At 37.1% G+C, this 13,520-nt stretch overlaps 1 protein-coding gene across 14 annotated transcripts in view; it reads left to right on the plus strand.

Moving 5' to 3' along the window:
• Positions 1–13,520, plus strand: part of PARD3 (par-3 family cell polarity regulator) — a 658,319-nt gene that overhangs the window by 441,977 nt on the left and 202,822 nt on the right. For all 14 annotated transcript variants that reach the window (XM_034760104.1, XM_034760102.1, XM_034760103.1 and 11 more), the window contains one exon: positions 6,760–6,910. In XM_034760104.1, the coding sequence (XP_034615995.1) occupies positions 6,760–6,910 (151 nt within the window). The remainder of the gene's footprint in view (positions 1–6,759; positions 6,911–13,520) is intronic.

Raw genomic sequence — 13,520 nt, forward strand, 5'->3', positions numbered from 1 at the left:
TAGTTAAGCCAGTAAAAAATCTGCCCATGTATCCAAACTCCAAGCTCCAAACATATCTGGAAATTTTGAAAAGTAAATTATGGGCAAGATGTACCCCAAATCCTCATCTTCACATCTCTTCATAACTCCATCCCACATCTCCTCCTATTCCCTTCTTTCTGCTCAATCCTTTTCTTCTATCTACTCCCTTTATCTCCTTCATGCACATTTTTCTTATGCCTGAAACAGACTATCACTAAATGCATGCCAAGCTCCAACTGATCCCTGATTTAAAAAAAAACAACCACCCAAGAAACCTCCAAAACCTATGTTGCAACTTTTTCTGCAAAGCGTCCAGCTGGATGCACTTGCATCATTCTATGTGTGGTTTTGTGTTATGCTGGCCACGGCTTTATTAAGTAAGTTGATCGGGGCAGAGATGTGTTATTTCTTTGGTACACTGAATCAGTGGCACTGTGCTGTGGACACCAGAAGCACTTTTAATACAAAATAATTAATAGCACACAAACCAGAATTAACCTCCTCACCGGCCAGTACTTAAGTTTTCCAATTTTACAAGTTTGTACCTGGTTTCGGAGGCTAAATTAGATGTTAACAATCAAAAACCCATTTAATTTTGGCAGTAGTGTTTTGAAAGGAACTGTTTTGGGAAAAGGAGGTCTGAGTAATTTGGACACATTGGCCTACAAAAAGCAGAAGAGAAGGGAAGAAGAAAGCTTGGAGAATAATTTTGTGCAGCAGAAAGGAATTTAATTCTAAAGTTAGAATGCAGTGCTCTATTTAACAAATTTCTATAGCCGCTGCTCTAAAACCACAAATGCTTTCCTGTCAATCAGAGTTTTGATAAATTACATTCTGAATGGGAATGAGAGAGAGCTGGATGATTGTTCTGTTTGTAAAGATGCATGATATGAAATTTGATTTGATCGCTTATACAGATTAATATTTTGGCGGCAGATAACCTTTTGCATATTTACGGTCATAACTTCACATGGGACGATATTGTTTAAGTAACAAGGACCAAGTTAGTTGTCCTTTTATAATCCAGATAAGGAGTAGATAGTGCATATAGTTTTTAGCAAACAGCTGGTTCTCATCTGAATGATAAAGGGCCATGATGGAGATCCTCATTCATAGTTAAAAAAAGCAACCAAAACCCAACTCCCTTAAGATGAACACAACCTGCATCGTGGAACATTTTGCTTATGATTCTGTGATGATTTGCTTAATGCAGCCCATTATAGTTTAGTACTTGTGCATAAAGGTGGAACCATGGAGCGATGCTGCTGCTACCAGTAATCATTGAGGCAAAATGAATTTTGAATGGGAGCCAGTAGCATTTTTGTCGAATATCAAAGGGGTAGCCGTGTTAAACTGGATCTGTAAAAGCAGCAAAGGGTCCTGTGGCACCTTATAGACTAACAGACGTATTGGAGCATGAGCTTTCGTGGGTGAATACCCACTTCGTCATGCATACGTCTGTTAGTCTATAAGGTGCCACAGGATTCTTTGCTGCTTTAGCATTTTTGTGAGACTCTAGTCTTCATAGTCATGCCTTTATTGAAAATGGGAAGCTTTTAAGTTTTTGTTTACATTAGCTGCCCTTTATCTGTTAAATAATGCCAAGATAGCAATGAAACCAGTTTAAGAGGGAATGAAGCCACCTATCAGGAACAACAGCTCTTTATTTTTACTGTACTGTTGCTTTTACTGTCCATTGCTTTGTCTTGCTAGCAGCATTTACTCCAACTTTGACATGTTTCAGGAAAGTTTGTGTGAAAAAAACAAGGATAGGCAAAAGATTTATTGAAAAGCCCTTTGTATACCCCCCCCATCCAGTTTTTGTTAGTTTAGAAAAGGCATTGTATCTTTTGTTAAATATTTGTGTAGCTGACTGTTGATGTCTTTATTTAGATCTCTCCTTTGAGATGCTAATTAGAAACTGAAAAAAGTCTTTCCCATGAAAATAGTAAAATACATAGTTCCTGTTACAAAGCACAACCATCTAAACACAATGATCCTGTTGTTTATTCTTTATGCACACTGCAGCTTATCAGCCTACCTGGTGTGAATTTCTATGCATTTCTCTCTGATTCTAAACTTTCTTCTTGTATCTTTCTAAAAATCTGTTGGGACTGTCTCACAAGGGAGTTTGATAGTTGTCTTTAGAGCTTGGTTGTCGCATGGAAAATGATCACATTATATGGTTCAGTAAAAAGCTAGACATTTTTTACTTGAACTCAGTAATACCGGGCTATCTTTCTGGGAAAATAAATCATTTGATTGCAGGAGTGTACTAATCTATTTAGACTCATTTTCACACTTTCTTTAAACAAAGTGAAATAAAGACTAGTTCATCTTTGAATACAATTGGCATGGAAGTTAAATTCCTGAATACTCTACATATTTTTTACAGCATTTCAAATTTTAACATTTTTATTCTTCCCAAATTTGCCTTTGATTTCTTTGCATCAGAGGCTTAGAATATTGTTTAATTTACTTTTTAGCAAAGCTGTCACTTGTAATCTGCAATTTAAAAGAAACTAATAAAACAAATCCTCATTTCACAATTTAAACCTTATAGAGTCTAATTCACTTGCACTGCAAGTTTATTATTCTCCTGCAGCTTGACGTGCCTCCAATTGTAATTGTGTTGACCCTTCAATGCAGTATCTCTCCACTGCTTATCAAACTGAGAAAGATAAGTCCACAATTTGGAACTTCATTAAATATCTCATTTATATTAAACAGATGATAGCTTAGAACAGAAATAATAATTTTTACAAACGTATGACCTCTGACTCTGGTCTTTGTGGTCATCATCTTTGGAATGCAGTGAATTTCTCAAATGCCCACCCAGTCTGTGTTCCTAGCATTGAGCCAGTGACCAAATGTCATATGATGTTAGCCCACTGGATTGACTTCAAAGCCTCTCTTGTGAAGATTGTAGTTGAGTGCTTTGTAGCTCTTGAAGCAGATTTTATTTAAAGACTTTAATAGCATAAATTTCTTTGTCATGCTGGAAATTTGAATAGTATAAATCATAATGGGGAACTATTTTAAAAATGCTGCTTATTATTGTAAGTCGTGAAACTGCAAACTGTTCTTCTTCCTTTAGAAACCATTCCTTAGAAGTGCTGAGTACTCTCAATGTTTGGTGACTTTCAAGGGATTGCAGCATGCCCCAAATCTTTTGGGAAGTATTCAGTAGAGGACTGTCGATTAATGGCAGTTAACTCACACGATTAACTCAAAAAATGAATCATTATAAAAAAATTAATTGTGATTCATCGTGGTTTAAATCGCACTGTTAAATAGTAGAATACCAATGGAAATTTATTAAATATTTTTTTATGTTTTTCTACATTATTAAATATACTGATTTCAATTACAACACAGAATGCAAAGTGTACAGAGGTCACTGCATATTATTATTTTTTATTAGAAATATTTGAACTATACAAATAAAAGAAATAGTATTTTTCAATTCACCTCGTACAAGTACTATAGTTGGATCTCTTTATTGTGAAAGTGCAATTTACAAATGTAGTTTTTTTTTGTTACACAATTGAACTCAAAAACAAAACAGTGTAAAACATTAGAGCCTACAATTTCACTCGGTCCTAATTCTTGTTCAGCCAATCGCTAAGACAAACAAGTTTGTTTACATTTACAGGAGATAATGCTGCCCACTTCTTATTTACAATGTCACCTAAAAGTGAGAATAGGCATTCGCATGGCACTTTTGTAGCCGGCATTTCAAGGTATTTACAGATATGCTAAACATTCTTATGCCCCTTCATGCTTCGGCCACCATTCAAGAGGACGTGCTCCATGCTGATGATGCTCGTTTAAAAAAAAAAAATGCAATAATTACTTTGTGACTAAACTTGTTGTGGGAGAATTGTATGTCTCCTGCTCTGTTTTACCCGCGTTCTGCCATATATTTCATGTTATAGCAGACTCGGATGACATGTTGTTTGTTTTAAGAACACTTTCACTGCAGATTTGACAAAACGCAATGAAGGTACCAATGTGTGATTTCTAAAATAGCTAAAGCACTCAAAGCAAGGTGAAGAATCTGAAGTGCCTTCCAGAATCTGAGAGCGATGAGGTGTGGAGCATACGTTCAAAAGTCTTAAACAAGCAACACTGTGATGCAGAAACTACAGAACCCAAACTACCAAAAAAGAAAATCAACCTTCTGCAGGTGGCATCTGACTCAGATGATGAAAATGAACATGCGTCAGTCCACATTGCTTTGGATCATTATCAAGTAGAACCCGTCATCAGCATAGATGCATGTCCTCTGGAATGGTGGTTGAAGCATGAAGGGACATGGAATCTTTAGCGCATCTGGTACATAAATATCTTGCGACGCTGGCTACATCAGTGCCATGCGCATGCCTGTTCTCACTTTCAGGTGACATTGTAAACAAGAAGCGGGCAGCATTATCTTCTGCAAATGTAAACAAGCTTGTATGGCTGAACAAGAAGTAGGACTGAGTGGACTTGTACGCTCTAAAGATTTACATTGGGTTTTTTTAAAGCAGTTTTTTGTACATATTTCTGCATTTGTAAGTTCAACTTTCATGATAAAGAGATTGCACTCCAGTACTTGTATTAGGTGAATTGAAAAATACTATTTCTTTTGTTTTTTACAGTGCAAGTATTTGTAATAAAATATAGTGAGCACTATTCACTTTTTATTCTGTTGTAATTTAAATCAATATATTTGAAAATATAGAAAATATCAACAAATATTTAAATAAATGGTATTCTATTATTATTTAACAGTGTGATTAATCGAGATTATTTTTTTTAATTGCACGATTAATCAAGATTATTTCTTTAATTGCTTGACAGCCCTAATTCAGTACCTTGCAGGATCTGGGCACTAGTGTATTTTGATAGATCATGAGATATTTATATGCTAAAGGATTCATTTAAGAATATTGTGCGTTGAGTTCTAAACACAACTTTAGATAAAATGACCAAAACATACTAACCTTTGATGCCCTAAATGATTACAAAACAACACAATTATTTGTGCTATATTAGTTCATCAGAATTTCTCCTCAGGGGATCTGGATTCAGTTCACAAATGAAATTAATTTAATAGCTAAGCCGAGGGTTGACATTTTGTCCAAAACGCCCATCATCACTCAGTTACCAGTAACAACAAGGGTCCAAACGTCTGTGGTTCAGGCACCTCAACAAAGCTCAATAAGCAGAGGTATTGGACAGTTCAGGAATTGGATAATGGGAGAAGAAGTCTCATGTCCGTGGTTATTGGCCTAAGTGAAACAAGTTGGAAGTCTCAACTGGCTCCCTTGTGGACACGTGTTCACATTACTCCTGAGACCCTTATTGGAATTTATCAGCAGAATGGCTAACAGAGATGCTGTTACCCCTAGATCAGTGATACTCAGACCTCAGTAGTTCAGGATCCAAATCAGTGATCAACATTACCTGAAAGAGCCACATTAGTGTGAATTCATTGTTACATTTACTATAGTACTATACAGTCATATTATTCTCACAGCAAAATGACTGGCCAAGTATTATTTTATCAACTACAATTGGTGGTTAACATAGTAAAAGCATCCTGATTAGTTAATAACTTAGACTGGTTAATAATTAAATCACACAATGCTTTAATATCATGTGCTGCAGAGAGCCACCGGAGATGCACTGAAGAGACACTTGCAGCTTGGGAGCCTCAGTCTGAGTATCGCTGCCTTAGATGATGTCAAATTATATTTATTTCACCATATAAGAGCTCTGCTTTTCCTGAAGTCTGATTCTCTATAGTACATTGAGGGAAACCTATTTTTTCTTCTTTCTGAAAATCCATTCTGCACATATAAAAAGAGAGGTGACCAGATTCTTCCAGAGAAAATATAGGGGCACCCTTGAGACACACATCAGACAGTTCTGATGAAGGGCAGCTGGGAGTGAGGGAGAAAAATGGTGTTTGTTCTTTCTCACCGTATTTGCATGGCCAAGTAATATCCTTCTGCATCACATAGCGGATCTTGTATTTCATATATGAGGGAGTACTGTCTTGAGGAATCATGCTGGGCAGAGAACTCTGGGCTGTGTAAGGGACCTGTCATGTTTTGGAAATGCTGATTGTTGTGAAACTGGCAGGGATGCTGCGAAAGGCCCTGAAAACATGGGACATTCCCAGATTTGCTGAGCATGTGAAATCTCTTTACCCTAAGGGTGAAAAGTGTGAGCAAAGACTTTATCATAAACAGCATGTGTTCATGTATGTCAATACTAATGTGTACGACAGGGATCCCATGATAATTATGTACAGAAGCAAATTTCACCATTTCAAAAAGGGTCAGAGGCCCAATTCCAAATGGAGTTCCCTGTTCTCTGCTGCTTCAAGAAGTCTTGTCCTGACAGCCTATCAATGTGTGAAAGAGGCCATGTTGTTTGTCAGATAATATTGAAACATGCAAACTGTATATTTCAGAAATTATGCCGCAAAGGTAGACCAAAATGCTTTTTGTCTACATTTTTTCTGCTGAAAGGGTTGAAATCTGACAAGGCACCATGGGAGGTGCAGTGTAAAGTGTCATTGAAAGTTGGTCATTAAGCAGAGCTGTCATTGCAAATTATTTTGGGTCCAGGGTGAAAAGTTCTAGCGCATTTGGTGCCCAGCCGGGTCCAGGCCTTAGGCAAGTTGTTATCATTCCCCCATGCTGTTAAATGGACTTCAGTGCTGATTTTTCTCTCTCTATGCAGTTGGAGTCACCTGGAAGCCCTCCTGGGCCAGAGCTGCCTATAGACACTATACTGGATGACAGGGAACGTAGAATTTCCCATTCGCTATACAGTGGGATTGAGGGTCTCAGCGAATCACCCACAAGGACTGCGGCACTAAGTAGGATAATGGGTGAGTCAAGTAGACTCTGCTAATCACATCTTGTTTTTGTCCTTTCTGTGGTTCATTGAAGGGTGATTAATGTATTATTTATGTGCGAAGCATGGAACATGAAAGTGGCAATGACCAATTTAAAGCATGCCTTTTTAAAAGAATTGTTCATCACAAGCCTTCTAGCTAGCTTAATGTGAGAGGGGAAGTCAATCAATTGATTGAAAAAGTAAGTTTCAGATCCCATAACAGGTGGCACAAGAAATAATGGGAACATTTAAAATGTTTTTCAGTGTCTGAGGTGAGAAGCTACACTTCATTTTAGTCTGTTTAGTCTGAGTGGTGAAGTTTCATGCAAATAAAATGTCAGTGAATATTACTATAAAGAATGTATAGTTATGTTTCAGCACTGATTCACCTTCACTTTAATCATGCTCAGAAAGAAAATAATGTAAACTGAAGCCAGTATGTGTAATAAGGTATTTCCTTATTTCAGTTGAATTTGTGCTTTGCAGGGCACCAGTTTTAAAACCTTGTAAGTGATTTTATGCATCCTTTGTTTGGATTCTGTGCCATACTGTCTGCATAGCCCCCAGTGGATAATGAGGTTATTAGCACTTGCTCTGCAGCAGTTCAGCTTTCTACTAACAGATTTAGTTCATAAAAACTTGTCTTGCCACAGGAGTGGTTGGACTTACTGAGCAGCTCAATCATGGGATTAACTTGTAAGGTTTTTCAAATTTAAAACGCAAGGAGATGTTTGATTAATATGGCACCTGACATAAAATACTTCTATTTCTAGCTTGAGTTGCAAGTCCTGAACTCCAACATAGCCATTAAATCCACTGCCTTTTAGTATGTTTGACATGTATGTACAGCATTAGAATTGGAGATCCTGTTGTAGAATTGACATGAAGGAAGAATGAATGTAGTTTTCAGTTCCCTAGCTATTCAGCTTCAGAAAGTGAAAATCTCCATTTGTGGCCTTTTGCTAGTTACTGCTTTGTAAATATTTCTCCTTGTATGTTTTGAAGTAGAAGAATCACCCTTTCTTAGACCTCTGAAACTCCACAGTTTTGGTTTGTGTGATTTTTGTATCAGTTCAGTCATATTGTAATCTGAATGCACGTAGCAAAGCCAAAACTAAAACTGAAAAGTTCTCTTAAACTCTATGGCATTGCATTTGCACAATCCAAAAGAAACATAATGTGACCAAGTATCACAAATCCATGGAACTTTTGTCTCAAAAATTCACGTCCGTCTAAAGAAAGTGACACATTTTATTTTGAGATCTGATTAAAAGTTCAAGGAGTGAAAATCTGGCTGAAATTGTTAGCACTATAGTTTTAAACGTGACACTAGTCTAATTTTGCTATTTCAGTTTTCCAGCTAAAATATTTGTACAGCACTTAGCTACTGTTTTTTTCTATCAGTGTGCAGGGGATTTACATGTCAAATTTGTATATGCATTAATGAGTTACCACATAAACATTCTGTGCAGCAACAGGTGAATAGGCCTTGAGAGAGGATATCTGGTATGCATGTCAAGGGATGCACTATAATTTGACATCAAAGGAATATAGGATTTGCCCTGCTACATAAAACTAGTCATCCACCAAGTACAGTTTCTTTCTTTCACAGTGACCAGTAACTGAAGTCTCAGCAGTCAAAAACAAACAAACAAAAACCCTTAAAACCTACTGTGCCCCTGGCCAGCTCTGCAGTGTGTGCTGTGCATATAGGGGATAAAAATCCATCCAGACTCTTGCAAATGTTCATTTTAGGGATGATTAGTATTATGAAATTAGGTTGGCTTAACTACAACTCTCAAGGCTGTGAAAAATGTTATGCCCTGTGCGACGTAACTAACCCAACTTAAGTCCCAGTGTAGATGGAAGAACCCCTTCTGTCACTGTAGTGTCTACACTAAAAATGCTACAGTGGCACAGCTGCAGTGCTTCCGCTGTGCCACTATAGCGTTTCCAGTGTAAACATACCCTTACATTCTGAAGCATAAGTACTGATTCTGTCTAGCTCAGCCCTCATCCTTAATGGGACTGCATGGTTACACAGCTGGACACCATAGAGAAGGTCAAACCATGTTTGAATAATGTATATAAATGTGATCTAGCCCACCGTGGTTAGAAACTGGTTTTGCTGGAACTGAGACAGACTCTGCTGGTGTAAATCAGCATAGCTCCATTAGCCCATCACATTTAAAACCAGTTTGAAGGCCAGTGTGGATTGACGATAATCTGAAAAGTTTGGAATGCCTCAGTCAAGTCCCCTCTGATAAGTTTTTCTTCTTTGATCAAATAAAATCCTAGTATTGCAATCTTCTGCCTCATATTGTCTGAGTGTCTGTATGAATCATTGTGCACTAAATAGCACAACATGAATGTGTTTGCATTACCTGTTGTTACAGAAGTGGTCAGTAACCACAAACCTGCTTGTTTTGGCATAGGCAAAACGACCACAGTGTTAGTAATATAAACCACATAACAAGCACACACACAATCCATTAGATCTAGCAGTTCTATTAGCATTTATAATTTGAGATTTCCTAGAATTTTTTACTTCCCTGATAACTGAGGTATATTATCCATGCTATTACCATACTTCCTCTGTGAAAACTTGGATTCACCTGCATGAGGTGCCTCTCATCAGGGCCTAACAATAAGGATTTATGCCTGTCGTCTTTGCTGGATTTCTAGTTTTGGTCTTTTTTGGTCTAGATTCAAAAGTGTTTCTAGGTAACATTTTTGCAATTCCTCCAAAGTGAAATTTAAAATAAAATCATGTGGTCTTATACTAACTAGCTTGTGCCCAGGCTTAAAGGTTAAAGAACTTTTTTTCTGAAGTACTGTAGCTATTTATTATGCAACTGATTATGCATTATGCAACTGATTTCTGTCATACAGAAATATAGAGCTGATTTCACTGTAAATTATTTTTATTGAGGAAATGTTTTAGTACAAAGTCATCTTGCATCTCCTAGCTTTAGTTGCAGCCTGAATGCTTGCTGATTTCTTATGACCGTAGCAAGGTTTGATGCTAAAGGTGACTAATCAGAAGTTATTTGTCAAGGTTTTTGTTAGAATAACAATGACTTAGATTGTATGCAGTGTAGTTGTAACTGTGTTGGTCCCAGGTTATTAGAGAGGCAAGGTGGGTGAAGCTCTCTCACCAGCAGAAGTTGGTCTAATAAATATTACCTCACCAACCTTGCCTCTCTAATGACTTTGGGATGAAAGGCAATGTCAATCTAAGGGCATGGCTACACTTGCAGATGTAGAGTGCTGGGAGTTAAACCAACCCACAGAGACCGCAGCAGGGAAAACACTGCCATGTGTTTACACTGTCAGCTGCAACTGCAGTGGCTTTTGCCACAGCAGTGCATTGTGGTAGCTATCCCAGTGTGCAAGTGGCTGCAACGTGCTTTTCAAATCGGGGGCAGGGGGGAGGGTAACAGGGAGTGTGTCAGCCTGCTGTCTTGTGAGTTCAGACAGCAGCAGACCCCCTGCCTCAGAGATGAAAGTAACTTAAAGGACTTACCAGTACGCGGGAGTCCTGAGCAAGGGGGCAGGGCCTCAACTGGAAGGTGCGTCGCCTCAACCGGAAGAAGCAGTCATTTAAATTGCCGTCTCCGGCTGCGATAGCGGCTGCTGGGAGCCTCGGGCCCTTTAAATCACCGCTGGAACTCGCAGCAGAGCCCTGGGCCCTTTAAATCACATCAATAAAAAATAAAATAAAATAAAATAAAATTCTTACTCTTGTCAAATATTAAGAATGGTAGAGGAAAAGTTAAAAATGTTACTGAATTACTTTAGCCTCTCAAACTGGAAGTTCAATCTATAAAATGCAGTAAGGTTCTACTTTCTCACAATCAACTCTTTGGAGACATTGTTAACTACAGAGTTAACAATCTTGTAGGCAATATGTTTGAAAAGGAGTCCATTACCAGGCTAACCATTAACCTGTCCATCAAAGAAGTGATTGCTGGGCAAAGAATTAGCTGTTATGCAAACTGAACACATTCATTTCCGTTGACAATGATGGGTTATTTGCCATTTAGTACCAGTGTATTCCAATAATTTTCATCTATTTTAGAAAATATCTCATTCAGCCACAAAATTTTCTTTAAATAACCATATAAAATACATTCAATTAGCTAATATCCTGTTGGGTTAGCTAATGTTCTTTTGTATCAATGTATTGGGATAATTAAAGTAAAAGTACAGCAGCATGATTATATAAAAGGGGTAAAAATTAGAATTGCTGTAGATCCCATAACTCCATGCAGGTTTTTCCACTTGTACTTATGTGTATTATAAGCGATGAGCAAAATATTAATATCTGGCCACATGTGTGGCTCATTTTAACAAAACATTTCCAACTCTTGGTACTTTTTATAACACAGTACATTATTACTATACAGCACCATGGGGTTCTGTCTCTATATTACATATACATATATACTATACCCATACCATATGGTAAGTCATCTGATTTCATAAAACTTATTCTTTGTTGTTCATGATAAGGGTGACAGTTTTGTTAATTACATTTTATATCAAACCAAAGTTTCCTGCGACATTTACCATTTTGTTTCATGGTGATTTATTGGAAATATTTAAGCCTATGCCCAGGAAACAACCAAACTTTTTAGAAGGCAATTTTTTAGCAGGCAACAATGTCTAGAAGGGGTAGTGTTGAGTTACAAAGAAGCTTATATCGCATGGAAGAATTTGAGTAACAAATACACAGGACTCACTCTTAATAACTTGCCAGTTGCCTTAGATAACTGAATAATTTTATTTCCATATTTGCAGTATGATTGGTATTCCTTATAGCAAGTATAAGTAAGTTTATCTCAGTTATATTACAAATATTGCGGTAATCTTATATATTTAAGACTAAACTGACAAAGTTTTAAGGCTGATCACTTTCTGTAGCATCAGTTTTACTGTTCTACTAAATATCTTCACTTGTTCTTTAACCCTGAGCATATTTGTATTGAAAAACAGGAAATGGTGACTCAGGCTAAAATTATAGTGATATTACTGAACATTGTCATAAAAAAGCCCCTTTGTGACATATTTGTATCTGTTTAGTCTATTCTGGTGATGTAGGACTTTTATATAAATTTAAAAGTTACATCTGCTTTTTGTTAAACAGGTTGAAAAGTGTGTTACTCAAAATGCTATAGAAAATATTACTGGAAAATATAATTCTATGTATATTTAGATAGTGGTGGTATCTTCAAAAAAATACGATTTGGCTTTTAGCTGGGAAGAAACAACGTTTCACTAATTTGTAAAACTCCTTAGGGTCCAGTGCTACAACTCTTGCCTGCAGGAGTTGTCCCACTGAGGCTGGTTCACATATGAGGTGCAATGTCAAGCCCTTATGTCATCTCTTTGATTCATCAGGGTGCTGTCTTGATCCCTTTAACATCAATGTCAAAATTCACCTGGGCTTCAGTGGGAACAGAATTAAGGTCTTGGGTGAGATTTTCCAAGTTTGGTGCATAAATTCATGTTTTAAAATCTATATCTGGGCACCTACATAGGTGACTTCATTCATTCATTCATTCATTTAACTCTTTTATTATAATTTTTTTTTCCAAATTTCAATTTTTTCAGCCAGCTCTAGCTACGAGTACTGAACACTTCTGAAAATTAAACCATTTGTTCAGGCATCTGAATATGAATTTAAGTTCTTAATGTTAGTAAACCAAGTTGGAAAATGTTGGCCTTGATCACCCAGGGCTGGATCACGGGAGGTGATGAATCCCTTCAGTTCCCATTGACTTTATTCCTTCTGAGGATCGCAACCTCAGCCAGTTAATGTTCTCCTTCAGTAGGATGCAAGTACTTGATTGTATATTTTCAGACTTCTATGTAGTAAGAAGTATGTAGTTTTTCCCCAGGGTCAGTCTAGGACCAATCCTATTCAACTTTTTCATAAATAATCTGGAGAAAGGGGTAAAAAGTGAGGTGGCAACGTTTGCAGATGATACTAAACTGCTCAAGATAGTTAAGATCAAAGCAGACTGTGAAGAACTTCAAAAAGATCTCACAAAACTAAGTGATTGGGCAACAAAATGGCAAATGAAATTTAATGTGGATAAATGTAAAGTAGTGCACATTGGAAAAAATAACCCCAACTATACATACAATATGATGGGGGCTAATTTAGCTACAACTAATCTGGAAAAAGATCTTGGAATCATCGTGGATAGTTCTCACACATCCACACAGTGTGCAGCCGAGGTCAAAAAAGCAAACAGGATGTTAGGAATCATTAAAAAGGGGATAGAGAATAAGACGGAAAATATCTTATTGCCCTTATATAAATCCATGGTACGCCCACATCTTGAATACTGCATACAGGTGTGATCTCCTCATCTCAAAAAAGATATACTGGCATTAGAAAAGGTTCAGAGAAGGGCAACTAAAATGATTAGGGGTTTGGAATGGGTCCCATATGAGGAGAGATTAAAGAGGCTAGGACTTTTCAGCTTGGAAAAGAGGAGACTAAAGGGGGGATATGATAGAGGTATATAAAACTATGAGTGATGTGGAGAAAGTAAATAAGGAAAAGTTATTTACTTGTTCCCATAATATAA

This window comes from Trachemys scripta, chromosome 2 (genome assembly GCF_013100865.1).
Source record: "Trachemys scripta elegans isolate TJP31775 chromosome 2, CAS_Tse_1.0, whole genome shotgun sequence".
Classification (NCBI taxonomy): Eukaryota; Metazoa; Chordata; order Testudines; family Emydidae; genus Trachemys; species Trachemys scripta.